The following is a 16,691-nucleotide window of genomic DNA, read 5'->3' on the forward strand; positions in this document are numbered from 1 at the left end:
GATCAAATCCGGATCGGAATGTAATTTGATGTTTTGTAAATAGGTCAATTTAATTCAGATTGACAAAATATTAATTTGACAAATATTATTTAATATATTACTTCATATATTTATTATTATATATTATTTATTATTATATATTTAAAAATCATTTATTCTAAAAATGTATTTTTAAAAAAAGTGTGAAAAAGGTGTGGGTGGGGGGGGGGGCTAATCTGTGAAAACAGAAAATTCATATATTGCTGTTACCACTCCAGTCCTGCAGGTGGCGGTAATGGGCATTACACTGTGATTCAAAACTTCTAAGCTTCAAATGCTTAATGCATCACAAACAAAATATGAAATATTAAATTGTTGCCTGATTAGAATTTGCGTTCATACTCAACAAATTTAAAAAAAAAAAATCTATTCTAATTGAATATTATTTCATAATTAAAAAAAATAAAAAATCAGATGAGCATTATGCAGCAATTCACAACTGCAAATTAAACCCAGGCTGGCATACGCGCCTTGGCAGAGGTAACCAATTTAGCCTTTCACCATGGAGACCTTCAGGGGCACCCTTAAGCCTGTTCTGCATTGTACCACATTTGCTGTTTGTGCTGATTTATGTGATTATCTTCAATTACGCTTTTATGGTTTTAAAGGGATCACAATGGAATTGAGTATTTTAAATATGTAGATTTTCAAGTTTGCTTTTGTGTAATTTCTAAGAAATTACTAAAAAAAAAAATTTCCACAGTGAGAAAAAAAAAGTCTTTGTTACTGCTTCATTTGAGCTGGAATAATAATATTTGTGCTTTTATGGATTTTGCTGTTATAGTTTTTAAGATATTACGAGTAGTCAAATATGCCACCTTCATCTGAGCTGTACAGTGTAGAAGAGGCTTTAAAAGTTGTCATCATTCAATTTCAACCTTAAGTTTTATTCTGAAGCTCTTTAGGGGCCCTAAAAGGGCACCCTGAGGAGTCCCCAGTCACCGCCATCCACATCCAGCTTTACCCAAAAGTCACCCTAACGTCCCTCTACCTGTAAGTGTCGAATCTCTGGAACCACGACTCACTCTCCAAACTGTCTCCCTTCCCCAACGCCGCTACGATTTTCCCGCGCCAAATAGGCCGTGAGTCATCCCGTCCTCTCTTTACGCATTTATTGACATCACATGACATGACCTCACTTCCCTATTTGGACCCTCACACTTCTTACCCTTAAATTCCAATGTTTTGGATCCTCACATTTATCCGGACGCGCACCAAAACATACTCATCATTAGCCCGCATCCAAATCTTAAAGACAAATATGCGAGCTCTTTCCTTGGTGATGCTAATTAGCAGCTAATGTGGCTAATTGTGATCGCAAGCTGTTCATGTGCAGAGGGGCAAAGATGGTGTCCCGCAGACTGCTGGTAGTTTCTAGAACTCCAAAAAGGTTACAATTAGATTCGAATGTATCCAGTATCATGGAGTGCTTTATTGTGGACTTTTTCAATTTCAGTGAGCTGTGAAGAACTCACTGAAATCTTACCATCATTTTGTAGAAAGAAAAATACGTTGTTTGACTAATTCATCAGAACACGTTTTATGAAAAAAACAAGGACACTATCGCAGTATCAAGAAACACTTTATTGTGGATTACTTCTATATCAGCAAGAGCCCCACATTTTACCTTTTCTCTGGTGGGAAAATATAGACAGTGCTTAGCAAATATATTAGACCACCAGTTGAAAAAAATAAGAAGACGATCCTAGTATCATTAAGTGCTTTAATGCAGACTTTTTCAATTTCAGTGAGCTCACCACAATTTGTAATGTTTCTGTAAATGCGAAACGTAGAGTGTTAGACCACCTGTCATGAAAAACCAAGGAGGCCATCCAGTATCATGATACGCTTTAATGTGGACTCTTTTGATTTCTGTAGCCGTCCATGTTTTACCATCATTTGGTGTAAATTTAAAAAGTACAATGGACAACAAATATATTAGACTAACTGTCATGACAAAACAAGAGGTCATCCAGCAAGTGCTTTAATGCAGCCTCTTTCAAATAATTTCTTTGTTTTACCATTATTTTGTTGAAAGACAAAATATACACACTAAAGCAAATGCTTTATATTAGATCATCTCTCGTGGAAAGCAAGAAGATCCCAGTATCTTGAAAGTGCTTTAATGCAGACTTTTTCAATTTCCGTGAGCCCTCCACATTTTCCCTTGAATTTTGCGAAAACGTTACCTTGTCTAGCTAACGTACTTGACCATCTGTCATGAAAAACCAAGATCAAAATCAATATCATGACGCACTTTAATGTGAACTCTTTCGGTTTCAACAGGCTCTCCGTCGTTTTGTGTAAAGACAAAACGTAGAAAGCGCCAACACTTGTATTAGACAGCCTATCATGAAAAATGGAAAGAGCCCATTCCAGAATCATGACGTGTTTTAATGCCGACTCTTTCGATTTCAGTGAGTTTTACCATTCTGAAATGGGATGAAGACTCAGGGCGGGTCGTCGCGTTGCAACTACTTTAATGTACACTATATGATTGTAACAAAATAAAAGTTGCTTTCAAGACATTTAAAGATCAAAACCTCTCCCTTCGTCTCCTCCTACCTCCTTTTCCCCACCACCTCCTCTCTCACTTCTTTCCTCCTCTCACGCACACACACACACACACACACACACACACACACACACACACACACACACAAACACACACACGTGCACACACACGAGCACTGCACATCCGGTTTTCAGCATGGTCAGCGTGCAATGGATTTCACTGGAGAGTGTGAAGCTTCACGTAAATGCTGAATGATCCACTTTGATGACGAGGCTGCATGCCGTGCGTGCGTGCGTGCGTGCGTGCGTGCGTGCGCGCGTGCGTGCGTGCGTGTGTGTGTTTTGGAGATCATGATGGATGAGCCCTCCATCTTTTACCGCCTCCCCAGTGCTGACATGCTTGGATAGCATCTCGGTCGACGATTGGCGATCTAATGAGGGCAATTTATGCGGCAGGCTCGCCAGCCCGTCCGCACGCTATCATTGATTTGCCGTAATGAGATAAGAAAGTGTCGGATCGCATGCGGGCCACACAAGAAGACTCTTTTTTTTTTTTTTTTAGTCATGCATGTATTGTCTTCAGGTGGAAACGGTCATAATGACTTGCATGATTAACTCTTTGACTGCCAGACGTTTTCAGAAAAGGGATGCCGTGGGTGCCAGCCAATTTTAAGCATTTTGACTGATCTTTCGAGGTCCATAGAAAATTATGTGTTTGGACTATGGAAACACACATACTGCCAAAACAAGATTGGACTCTCATCTTCCATCAGAAAAAAAAGTTTGTTATTACCTTATTCCGTTTTTGAGTAATCAACACTAGAAAATGGTTAGTTTCATCTGTTTTGAAAAAAAACGTCTTTTAACGTCTTTGGCACTCCTCCATAGGATTTTACTAAACGTTATTTAACGTTTTTGGCAGTCAAAGAGTTAAAAACATCTGTCACTTCAGTCCAGATGTTTTCAAATTTTGTTAGATTATATATATATATACATTTGAATGAGTATTAAAAAAATGACTGTTCCATTCAAATGACACATGATACATTATATACTGTGTATTTTTAATTAATTTGGAAAATGTTATTTTGTTTTTTGTAGTTTTTTTATTTAGTTATTTAATGTTTACATTTTATTTTCAATATACTTCATTTGTGTTTTATTTTTTACCTTTATAGATTTCAATTTTATTTTATGACTTTTATGAATTTTAGTTCATTTTCATAGTAGTTCATTTTATTTGCAATTTTTTAATTCTTAGTTTATTTTCCATTTCATTGTATTTTATTTTATTTAGTTTAGTTTTTATTTTCAATATATTTAATTTGTATTTTCGTTTTACCCTTTATTTATAGTATTTGTATTTGATCTGTATTTCATTTTCTTTCTTTAAATCTATTTATTAAATGTATTGAACTTACAACATACAGCATGAGCTCACTCGGTATTAGAATCCTTGTATTTGTTCCAAAGTTTGCTTGCTGTGCACAAATGTAAGTAAGAAGTGCTGCTGTTATTCTGATCAAGCCTGGAGCAAAATCCTCAACCTTTTCTTGTCTTTGGTCGTCTTCCAAAGCATTTTGGACACAGAACGCAACTTGGACTTTGCTTCACGTTTGGTCACACTTTCCGCTCGCTGTCCTTTTCCGGATTGTGTCTCGCCCATGTTGAATGTCCCTTTCAAACTTTTCCTCTCTCCCGTCTTTTGTGTGCCGCTTTCTGTCCTCTTCTTCATCTGTCGCTTTCTAACCGCCACCGCAGGAGCAGCACCCGGTAAAGTTCTCCTCGTCCTCCTCCTCCTCCTGCAGAACCGGGACACTGTGGCTTCTCGCTCTTTCTTTCTTTGTTCTTCTGCTTGTCGTCCTGTCACCTCATTCTCGCCATCGCGCTGCATTTATGGATTTGCGTTGTGTGGAAAACATTTTCTCCCGCGGTTATAACACGTAGTCTTCGCTGGGAGGCCAGACAGAAAGAAAGTATCAGAAAGAAATAGAAATTGGACAGAAAGTTGACTGTTTTGCGAAGCAGCCATTTTTAGGAAGTTAGCTGGTGTCAGAAGCAGGATCCAAACCCACACCTCCCAGACCAAATGCAACAGACACTTCCTGTTAGATAGATGGATAGATCGTTGTTTTCTTAGTCAGAAGTGGGTTTTTGTGGCAGACAGCTTCCTGTGATCAAGATATGAATCCTCAACAAGTTTCCCAAGGTTTTTGGTGTCAGAAGTGGGGTCAGAACCCAACCTATAGCGTAGACTGTGACCAGAACTTCCTGCGATGTAAATATTGTCGATACTTTATCCATGCCAACTATTTTAGGAGGTATTTGGTGTCAGAAGCGGGATCCAAATCCTCGGCTCCAGGGCTCACTTTGACCTGAACTTCCTGCGGTCTAGTTAGATGCATACTGTGCGTTATTAACCCTGAAATAGATTTAAAAAAGTTACTCGGCGTTAGAAGTGGATCCAAAGTGAAATTCCTGTAGTCTAGAAGATACTTTATTCATCCCGAGAGAAGTTCCCAATGTAATTTGGTGTCAGAAGCAGGGTCCAGACCCACACTTCCAGTTCAGGCTTTAAATTAAAGTTGAGAGTTCATTAATTCCACAATCTATTTGATGTCAGATGTGGGATCCAAACCCATGCTTCCACTATAATCTGAACTTCCTGCGATCTGCTCGATATGTGGCGTATACCCTTAATAGAAAGTCAGGCATTTCAGGATTTATTTGCTGTCAGAAGCGGGATCCAAACCCGCGCCTCCAGGACACCGTCTCACATCTGGCTTTGCATCCGTCGGCGACGTCATGCAATGCCGCACGCGCATCACATGACCGCCGATGCTGCGTGTTCTCTCATAGAAGAACTTTTTTGATTCTTGAAAAAGTGAGAAAGAAAGAAAGAGGTTTGGCTGGGCACTCTACCGGGAGATGCCTGTGGACATGAAATGATGATGATGATGATGATGATGATGATGATGATGATGATGATGATGATGATGATGATGATGCATGTCCATGAAATCTGCCAAGACTTCTGTGGTTTCATGTTTGACTCTTATTTGCAATGCAGAAGAAGAACCGTCGTGTCCGTCTGCTGTTTTTGTTTGAAAATGGCCGGCGGTAACGTTGCTGTTGTTCCCCGGCTGACCTGTAGGGGGAGCAGTAAAGGCAAAGACATCAGCACCATAAAGTCGCTGCGAGTGCTGCGGGTTCTGCGTCCTCTCAAGACCATCAAAAGGCTGCCCAAGCTCAAGGTAACATTCAGACTTGAGCCGTCCGTCACAGACGTCGATACGATATCAAAACAACAGTAAACAAAATAACGAAATATAGATTTTTTTAAAAACTACTTTGTAAGTCAAATGAAAATTACAGTGTTTAAAAAAAAAAAGATATAATACTCGCCTAGTCCTACAGTCTGTTAGCATCAAGGTTATTGTAGTAGTAAAGAATTTATTTGTAAATTATGGCAGAAAATAATGATTTGGTGACCGACAAACAAGCACGGGCTGACCCAAGGTCACACGTTCTGACAGCTGCATCGTTTTAATCAGTTTTGTTTGTTTTTACTCAATTTTGTCTGTTAAAAATCAGGACCCTCCGTGGAAGCCAAACTCTCCTTTGAAACCCTGATTCATTTAAAACCCGAGGTCACACATTCTGACAGCTGTTTTTTTTTGTTTTTTTTACTCAATTTTATGTTTTTTTTATTTTGTTTTGTTTTGTTTTTACTCAATTTTGTTTTTTAAAAATTGTTACACTGCATGGAAGCAAAACTCCATTGAAACCCTGAATCCTTTAAAACCCGAGGTCACACATTCTGACAGCTGGTTTTTTTTTTACTCAATTTTATGTTTTTTTTATTTTGTTTTGTTTTTACTCAATTTTGTTTTTTAAAAATTGTTACACTGCATGGAAGCAAAACTCCATTGAAACCCTGAATCCTTTAAAACCCGAGGTCACACATTCTGACAGCTGTTTTTTTTTTACTCAATTTTATGTTTTTTTTTATTTTGTTTTGTTTTGTTTTTACTCAATTTTGTTTTTTAAAAATTGTTACACTGCATGGAAGCAAAACTCCATTGAAACCCTGAATCCTTTAAAACCCGAGGTCACACATTCTGACAGCTGTTTTTTTTTTTTTTTTACTCAATTTTATGTTTTTTTTGTTTTGTTTTGACTCAATTTTGTTTTTTAAAAATTGTTACACTGCATGGAAGCAAAACTCCATTGAAACCCTGAATCCTTTAAAACCCGTGGTCACACATTCTGACAGCTGTTTTTTTTTTACTCAATTTTATGTTTTTTTAATTTTGTTTTGTTTTGTTTTTACTCAATTTTGTTTTTTAAAAATTGTTACACTGCATGGAAGCAAAACTCCATTGAAACCCTGACTCCTTTAAAACCCGAGGTCACACATTCTGACAGCTGTTTTTTTTTTGTTTTTTTTTACTCAATTTTATGTTTTTTTTATTTTGTTTTGTTTTTTGTTTTGTTTTTACTCAATTTTGTTTTTTTAAAAATTGTTACACTGCATGGATGCAAAACTCCATTGAAACCCTGAATCCTTTAAAACCCGAGGTCACACATTCTGACAGCTGTTTTTTTTTTTTACTCAATTTTATGTTTTTTTAATTTTGTTTTGTTTTGTTTTTACTCAATTTAGTTTTTTAAAAATTGTTACACTGCATGGAAGCAAAACTCCATTGAAACCCTGAATCCTTTAAAACCCGAGGTCACACATTGTGACAGCTGTTTTTTTTTTTTTGTTTTTTTTTACTCAATTTTATGTTTTTTTTTATTTTGTTTTGTTTTTTGTTTTGTTTTTACTCAATTTTGTTTTTTAAAAATTGTTACACTGCATGGAAGCAAAACTCTATTGAAACCCTGAATCCTTTAAAACCCGAGTTCACACATTCTGACAGCTGAATTTTTAAATCAAGTTTGTTCAAAATTGTGACCCAGCAGCAGAAACTTGAAGATAACCCTTTAAAAAAAAAAAATGCAAAAAATAAATAAATAAATAATTCCACCAAAAATGCGAACTGGTGTGAGAGTTTGTTTTTCTTCTTCATGATGTGTATTTTGACTGCGACTCCGGCACAACCTATAGTTCCAAAAATATGTCAAAATGAAAAATCCAAACTTTTGTAACATGGGTGATGACGTAATTTATCACCCGCTATTTGCGATCTTACTAAATGAGGCCCTTGAAGTCAAACCCTGACCCCCCCCCCCCCCCCTCCTGTTTCCTCTCTCTAGGCTGTGTTTGACTGCGTCGTGAACTCTCTGAAGAACGTCCTGAACATCCTGATCGTCTACATGCTCTTCATGTTCATCTTCGCCGTGGTGGCCGTGCAGCTGTTCAAAGGTCGCTTCTTCTATTGCACGGATGTGTCCAAAGAATTTGAGAGCGACTGCAGGTGGGAACAGAAACCCCGACTTGGTGTACCTGGCGACGAGATGGCGACAGCCGCGCTCATGTTGATGTGGTCTCTCGCGCAGGGGCGAGTTTCTCATGTACGACAAAGAAGAGGCTCGCGCTCAGAAGCGGGAGTGGAAGAAGTATAATTTTCACTACGACAACGTTGCTTGGGCGCTGCTCACTCTTTTCACCGTCTCCACCGGAGAAGGGTGGCCGCAGTGAGTGCACACACACACACACACACATGTTGGGTTTACATTTCTAGTGGGGACATCTCATTGACATAATGCATTTCCTAGACCCTTACCTTAACCTTAATCAAGGTTACCCTAACCCCAACCAAAACCCAATTCAAACTTAACTCTTTGACTGCCAGACGTTTTCAGAAAAGGGATGCCGTGGGTGCCAGCCGATTTTAAGCATTTTGACTGATCTTTCAAGGTCCATAGAAAATTATGTGTTTGGACTATGGAAACACACATACTACCAAATGAAAGATTGGACTCTCATCTTCCATCAGAAAAAAAAAAGTTTGTTTCTACCTTTTTACCGTTTTTGAGTAATCAACAATACAAAATGGTTAGTTTCACCTGTTTTGAAAAAACGTCTTTTAACGTCTTTGGCACTCCTCCATAGGATTTTACGAAACGTTATTTAACGTTTTTGGCAGTCAGAGAGCTAAACTCTAAAACTAAGTTTTGACCCTCAAAAAGAGGTTTGGACAAAATGTCCCCACAAAGCACACGTGGTCCTCACAATGATAGTAAAAACCCAGAAAATGGTTCCCACTGGCCCCTGATCTTCGAATTACTCTCAGATCAAATTACAATTATGCTATTATAGAATGAAATTGCGGAATAAGTTATTTGATGGACGTAAGACAAAGATGTGTCATAATTCATATCTAATATATGAATTATATTATATTCTGAGAGCTGAATTTTTAAACACAATTTTGTAACGACTGTTAAAAGTCATGACCCTACAAGCCTAGATGGAAGCCAAGCCTTCTTTGAAACTCTGGCTCCTTTAATAGCCGAGGTCACACATTCTGACAGCTGAATTTTCAAACTCAATTTTGTCACAACTGCTAAAAATCATGACTCCTACATGGAAGCCAACCGCAGCTTCACTTTGGAACCCTGACTCCTTTAAAACAAAAGTCACACATTCTGAATTTTCAACTCAATCCCAAAAAGGTTTTAAAACCTGGATTTAAAAACATTTCTTTTGCACTGGGGCTGATTTCACTTCTGTTAGCAACTTTTTTCCATTTGCGTGCAGCATAACAGCTAAATGTCGCTTCGCCATGTTGGCTTTAAACTAATCATTTAATCGTGGCACCCCGATGTCTTAATATTAAGGAGTAAAATTGTAAAGTGGCAAGAAAAAAAAGCTTGTCGTTCAAGTAAACCGTTGGCACCCGTCCACAAAGTTGTTTTTATTGAGAAGAACTTTCAAGTTGGTCTTGTGTGCAGAGTGTTAAAGGCCTCGGTGGACTCCACTTATGAGAACCAGGGTCCCAGCCCAGGGTACCGCATGGAGATGTCCATCTTCTACGTGGTCTACTTCGTCGTCTTTCCCTTCTTCTTCGTCAACATCTTCGTGGCTCTCATCATCATCACCTTCCAGGAGCAAGGCGACAAGATGATGGAGGACTATAGCTTGGAGAAGAACGAGGTGAGGACGAGCACTCGGCCCCGCCGGGCGCAGCGCGCTCAAACTTGACGCCGGTTGCTTTCTGCAGAGGGCCTGCATCGACTTCGCCATCAACGCCAGGCCGCTGACGCGCCACATGCCCAAGAACAAGCTGAGCTTCCAGTATCGCATGTGGCAGTTTGTGGTGTCCACCCCCTTCGAGTACAGCATCATGGCTCTCATCGCGCTCAACACCATCGTCCTCATGATGAAGGTCAGTCGGTGGGGGGGGGCGCCGGACCCCCTCGCCCCCTGTCGAATCCTCATTGAGTTTGGACCATTTTGAGGAATAAGGATTGCAGGTTTTCCCCCTCTTAACTCTTTGACTGCCAAAAACGTTAAATAACGTTTAGTAAAATCCTATGGAGGAGTGCCAAAGACGTTAAAAGACGTTTGTTTCAAAACAGAGGTGAAACTAACCATTTTCTATTGTTGATTACTGAAGAACGGAATAAGGTAGAAACAAACTTTTTTTTCTGATGAAAGATGAGAGTCCAATCTTTCATTTGGTAGTATGTGTGTTTCCATAGTCCAAACACATAATTTTCTATGGACCTTGAAAGATCAGTCAAAATGCTTAAAATCGGCTGGCACTGGCGACAACCCGTTTCTGAAAACGTCTGGCAGTCAAAGAGTTAACTCATTGAATATTTTTTTAAGGCCCACACAAATAGTGTGTTCGATTGCTATAGAAACAAGGAACCTACCAAAAGAAAGATTAGACTCTCTGCTTCTGCATTTCTATCTTTTTCGTATCTTTAGCGTTAAGAATATAGCTAATTTTTGCCCAAATTCCAATTCCTGGCCAAAAAAAACACACAAAGAAAACGAGCTTTTTGTAAAACAAGCATTTCAAGCACTTTGACTTTAACGCTACAATTTTTTTCTTTTGTGACAGCTCATTAACAATAGTAATAATAAGAATAAGAATAAAACATCTAAATAATGTTTTCCTGCTACAAAACAACATTCTAAAAAGTGCTTTTAAACTAACAGTTCCACTTCTTCCTTCTCTTCTTCTGCAACAAGATCCTAGCATGATACTGGCCGATCTTATACTTGCTGCCACCTGCTGGCCGTTTAAAAAAAAACAAAAAACATTGCAGTCAAGCTAGTGGTGTAGCGGATTACAAAAGTCACAGTTCGGATAGGATCACGGATTTGAGCCACAGATCGGATCGTTTTTCAGATTAGCAAAAAATAGTACTTTGTCTCCATTTATTTTGTAAAATGCTTTCCATGTGTAAAATAACTAAGGGCTGAACTAAATGGTTATGGTTGACATTTTGAGTTGAACGGTTTTCTTTTTTAACGGGCAAAAGTGTTTTTATAAAATAAATGAAGACAAAGTTCGATGTATCTTTTTTTTTTTTTTTTTATATAATGAAAAGACCTAAAAGTGTAATTTAAGGCACGTTCAAGAAAAATAATTGAAGTAAGCCAGTTACCAGCTGTCAAACGACTGCGACTGCGATTTGTGTGTGCGCAGTTTGACGGCGCCTCGGAAACGTACGACGATGTCCTTCAGAACCTCAACATCGTCTTCACCACGTTCTTCTTCCTGGAGTCCATTTTGAAGCTCATCGCTTTCGGCCCTCTGGTGAACGCGCACACACATGCGCGCACGCGCAAACACACACACACACACACACGCTCACACGCTCACATCTAGGTTCCCATCATTGATTCATGAGGCAGGTTTATTTTGGTAGACAGATCTGGAGCGGGTTCTCGATGTCCCGGAAAAACCCCGGCGTGTGCACGCCAACTGTCATCCTACTTTCTTCCCCTTGTTTCCATGGCAACAGGCGTCTTTGGACGACGACTAACTTCCTCCTTTGTCCAAAACAGAATTTCTTCAAAGACGCTTGGAACATTTTTGACTTTGTCTCCGTGCTGGGAAGCATCACGGACATTTTGGTGACAAAATTAGGGGTAAGTGGGCGTTAGTAACGGAAAAGTGGCGAATGTTTGTGTTGTTTTGAGTCCCTCTCTGGTGTCCACTGTTAGCAGCTGTTAGCTTAGCAGTGTATAGAATTATTGCTAGCGACAAGGACGTTAATGGATGCCAAACAAACATTCCGAAAATGAATGTAAATGAAAAATTGCAAAAAGTGTTCCCTTGCTTATAGCGTGGTTCACTTTTTGCGGCCTCGCATTTTTTTGTGTGCAATTTTGCATGCATTTATTTTTTTTTTTTTCATATTTTGTACCTTTTTATAAAAAAAAATGTTTTGAACATTGAGTTTAAACAAAAGAGAAATGTGAGCACATGTAAATGCCTCTTTGTGAAAAGTGTATAAAGTTTATGGTGAGGGGCTTTACGGCCTTAAAACATTTAAAATAAATGTAAAAAATAAAGCTGACTTTTTTACTTATTGCGGTTATTTTTTGGGGGAACATAACGCCAACGCTAAAAACTAAAGGATTTAAACTAAAATACAATCAGATGACTAAATTATGTCTAAAACTTTAATTAATTTTTGTCAAAAGACTATAATTAAAACTAAATTAAAATTTCTTGTCAAAACTGATTTAGAGTATTTTCTCATAAAAATATGACTTCCCAAAAAGTCATAATTGTACCCCAAAAATGTCGTCCCCGTGAATGAAGTGGCAAAAGCAGTACCTTGACTGTGTTATCACAGTCGCGCCACAAAATCAGCGCAGAAGATGCTAATTGCTGTCTAACGAGCCCGCGGCCATCTTGGAACTGACGGAGCCTGTTAACTCTAAGCAGCTTTTACAGACGTCTGATTACGCTAACGCTAAGCTAACAGACTCGCGCGCCCACTTCCCGTCCGCGCCTCGCGAATCGCTGCTAACGTGTCGCTATGGTGACATTTGTGATCCTTATAATGACTCGCTCTTCTTCTTCTTCTCCTTCTTCATGTCTTTCCGCACTTTCTTTAACTTCTTTGATAAAAACAATAATCCATCCAATCCCCCAAAATGCACTATGAAATCCTTCATCGTGTTGTCCTTCATCTGTGTTGATGGCGATGATGATGATGATTATGATGAGGATGGTGTTGATGATGTCATGTTTGTAATGTGCCCATGCCCCAATCATGACATACAATAAATATATATATCTATCAATATGTATAAATATATATTTCCCCCCCCGACTTCCTTCCCATTCATCCCTCGACATCATCGCACATGTAGACTCTGGTTGGTTTGTAATTTATCTCTCAAAGCTTCCTCTGCATCCTCATTGGTCGTGCTTTTAAAGACCCGCCCCCCCCCCCTCCCTGCCCCTTTGAGCCGATCGCCCGACCACACCTCCCCCCCCTCCCAACCTGGACAAATTTTGAACTCTCTGCATGTGCTTCCTGGATGAAACTGCGGAATATGAAATATGAAATGAATCATGATATAATGATTAAAGAATGAGTGTTTTTGTCGTGAACCTCCCTGAGAGAAAAGGAATATTACAAGTAATATTATGAGATTAAAGGTTTTATATAGCACAAAGTAACTCTTGATAATGTTTTAATTTTGCAAGAAGAAAAACTGTGAAAAATGGCCTACTATTTATTATAACAAGTCAGAAAATTATATTTAAAAAAAAAAGAGGATAATGTCTGTAATATTATGAGGAAAAAGTATTGTTATTATTTAATTAATTAATTAAATTTATTTATTTCAAATTGTATTATTATTTTTTTTTTTTTTCCTTATTATTAGATATACTATATTACTATAATAAAGCCTCAATATTGGTAAAAAGAGAAATAAAAATTGACTATTACGCAAAAAACAACAACAACCCATAATACATTGACAAAGTTTTGCATTAAACAAAAACAAAATTTCAAATCCAAAAAATTATATTATGGATTATTATAAGGAAAAAGTTGTTTTAACATTCCGAAGTCTTGTAATAAAAAAGTACAAATCAGAAATACAACTGTTGTGTCATTTAGGATGAACCAATTTGTTCGAGGGTTGATTAGAATACGTTATTGATCAGGCTTTTAATAATATTCTCACCGGTTGATTATTATTCTAATGACCACGTCTGTGAGTAAATGAACATCGGCGTTGCGTAGCATGGTTAGCAGCTAGCATCTTTTTGGAATGCTTGAATGCAAAATCGTGCATGTGGCTTTTCTGTGACGTTTGCTCCTCTTCCTCCTCCTGGCCTTGCCTGTCAAGCACACACCCGGGAGATAATAATCATGAGTTGATGATTATTGTCTTGATCTCTATGATTATCACCCTTGGCGGGAAATTGTGTATGAATGCTGACAGTGTCAAAGAAAGATGGCAAAGGTGCCCCCTGGTGCCTGTGAGCGGCATTGACGATGACTTCAGAGCAACCTGATTGGACGAGATGAAATCTTATCATTATTCATGAATGACATTACGATTATAAAATGTGGCCCCGGCATTTATCTTGGTTGAATTCATTTTGCACTTTTCCTCCTAAATTAGTCGATTAAAATGCATTTATGATTCTTTTTTTTTAAATTATTTTATCTCATGAAATAATTGGTTTATTGGATTATTGTGAATAATGAAATTAATAAACATAAGTAAAATAAACGTAAAACATTTGTTTGATTCATTGCAATTTTATTAATATGAATAGTGTAATTAAAGTGCTAATGAATTATTTTATTTTTAGAGTAAGCGTGTACATTTAACAGTTTGAAAAAAAAAATGTACCTGTGAAATCTTATTGGCATTTTTTTTTTTCCTAATAGCACATTTTCACTTTTGTTGCTGCTAAATTTAGCATTAAGCTAGCAGGCCATTCTTAAGGCAAAGTTGTTTGGTTGCTTTAAACGCGTAACATTTTGTTTTCCGTTTGGTTTGACCCTAAATTAGGAGAGGCAAGAAAACAGCTTGGAAAACGTGTCAGCCGTGTCTCTCGTATGTCAAGGCAGCACGTTTTCAATATCTCAACTATCGACTGGCACAAGATGGCGGCTTCCCGCCAATGGGCGATTTTGGCGTCTCTAGATGCTTGCGTTCCTTCCTACTTCCTTGCCTTCATCCCGTGTGGCCTGCTTGTCCCTCCCAGATCAGTGCATTTGGTTAAAAAAAAAAAGAAAATCTGCTCTACCAGATTGGATGATGACCTTTATTTTGTTTTCTATCTACTCTTCCTTTTTTCCTCTCTTTTGTCCTTTTTGAGACCCCCCCCCCCCCCCCAGCTTTCACTTTAAGTTTGTTGACCGTCACGCGTGTCTGCGCGCTGACCAGCGTTCTTCTTCCCGTAGAACAATTTCATCAACTTGAGCGTCCTGCGCTTGTTCCGCGCCGCTCGCCTCATCAAGCTGCTGCGCCAAGGCGAGACCATCCGCATCCTGCTGTGGACCTTCGTGCAGTCCTTTAAGGTAAGTGAGCGCCGTGGTGGGTAGGGGCAGCGCTAGCGCTAGCGAGACGCTAGCCGCTTGTGACCGGCACGTGGGTGTGTGTGCCCGCAGGCTTTGCCGTACGTGTGCCTGCTCATCGCCATGCTCTTCTTCATCTACGCCATCATCGGCATGCAGGTGAGCGGAGGGGTTACACAGCTCATTTAAAAAAAAAAAAAAAAGTGTCTATATATATATATATATATATATATATATATATATATATGTATATATATATATATATATATATATATGTATATATATATATATATATATATATGTATATATACGTGTATATATGTATATATACGTGTATATATGTATATATATATATATATATACGTATATATTTGTTTTTTTTGTAATGTTCCGAGAAAAAACTCGCAAATTTTTGATTTTATAAAGTGGCTTATTTGTGAGAAAAAAAATTTATGAGAAATACACGTAGCATAGCTAATGTTGTGTTAATTTTGTTAACGAATACTAAAGAAAAATATTTTTCACCGGACGAAAACTAGACTAGACTAAAACCGCCATTAATAAGTAAGTATGCATTTTTGTCGACTAATAAAGACGAGACAAAAATTTAGCTCACACATATTATATGTTTAGATTTGAATCTTTATTATTTATTTATTATTTTTATATTTGAATATTTGTTTCTTTAAAAAAAGATGATTAAAACTACAAACATTTAAATAAAAAATGAAGAAGAAAAGATTATTAAGAATTAGGAGCGTCAGGGAATTACATTTTTTCCGTAATTAATCACATGACTTCATTAGTTAACTCCCGATTAATCAAAAATTTTATATCTGTTCTAAATGTACAACAAAATGAATCGAGGTTTTCATACTCTTGTTAACAAAAGTGGAAAAATGTTAAACTATTAGAAATAGTTCAAATGAATTTTTGACGTCTATAGGCGTCAATGGCAGTGAATGAGTGAAAAAATGACCCCCGCCCACCTCCACTTATTTATTCAAACTTAGCATATTACACGTTTCTTAGTGTACCAAAATTTTATATTTTGTTTTAAAAAGGAAATAGAATATGTTGAATGAAAAAAAAAGCAGTTTTTATTTACACAAATATTTTACAGAAAGGACATTTTAGAGCTGTAATTTTAATACCGTGCCATATTTTTGCTGAGGGTTATTATACCGTCAAAATCGAATATATCAGCCGATGCCTAGTCAAGAGTTTCTATTGTGCCAGTGAGGCTAATGCTAACAAAAAGCTATTGATGTAAACTTGTGCGTGCAGTTGTTTGGCAACCTGGCACTGGAGGAGGAAGGCGACAGCGCCATCGACCATCACAACAACTTTCGAACCTTCGTCATGGCCCTCATGCTGCTCTTCAGGTGACGTTTGCCGCGCCAGCTGGCCGCGCGTCGTCCGCTTCATGGCGTTATCGGTCTGCCCGCATGCAGGAGCGCCACGGGCGAGGCCTGGCACGAAATCATGCTGTCATGTCTGGGAGGCAAAGAATGCGACCCGGCCTCGGGCAACACCGAGCCCGAATGCGGCAGCACCTTCGCTTACACCTACTTTGTCTCCTTCATCTTCCTCTGTTCCTTCCTGGTGAGCCAAACACGCAAAACCACACACTTGCCAGGCTGAGCAATGAATCTATTCGAATCCAA

At 38.2% G+C, this 16,691-nt stretch overlaps 1 protein-coding gene across 3 annotated transcripts in view; it reads left to right on the forward strand.

The window, feature by feature from the left end:
• Positions 1-16,691, forward strand: part of cacna1ab (calcium channel, voltage-dependent, P/Q type, alpha 1A subunit, b) — a 116,230-nt gene that overhangs the window by 57,394 nt on the left and 42,145 nt on the right. For all 3 annotated transcript variants that reach the window (XM_077570818.1, XM_077570819.1, XM_077570821.1), the window contains 11 exons: positions 5,708-5,807; positions 7,816-7,976; positions 8,059-8,196; positions 9,457-9,658; positions 9,726-9,890; positions 11,166-11,276; positions 11,528-11,611; positions 14,911-15,027; positions 15,118-15,183; positions 16,312-16,409; positions 16,479-16,629. In XM_077570818.1, the coding sequence (XP_077426944.1) occupies positions 5,708-5,807; positions 7,816-7,976; positions 8,059-8,196; positions 9,457-9,658; positions 9,726-9,890; positions 11,166-11,276; positions 11,528-11,611; positions 14,911-15,027; positions 15,118-15,183; positions 16,312-16,409; positions 16,479-16,629 (1,393 nt within the window). The remainder of the gene's footprint in view (positions 1-5,707; positions 5,808-7,815; positions 7,977-8,058; positions 8,197-9,456; positions 9,659-9,725; positions 9,891-11,165; positions 11,277-11,527; positions 11,612-14,910; positions 15,028-15,117; positions 15,184-16,311; positions 16,410-16,478; positions 16,630-16,691) is intronic.

This window comes from Vanacampus margaritifer, chromosome 7 (genome assembly GCF_051991255.1).
Source record: "Vanacampus margaritifer isolate UIUO_Vmar chromosome 7, RoL_Vmar_1.0, whole genome shotgun sequence".
NCBI classification, from domain to species: domain Eukaryota; kingdom Metazoa; phylum Chordata; class Actinopteri; order Syngnathiformes; family Syngnathidae; genus Vanacampus; species Vanacampus margaritifer.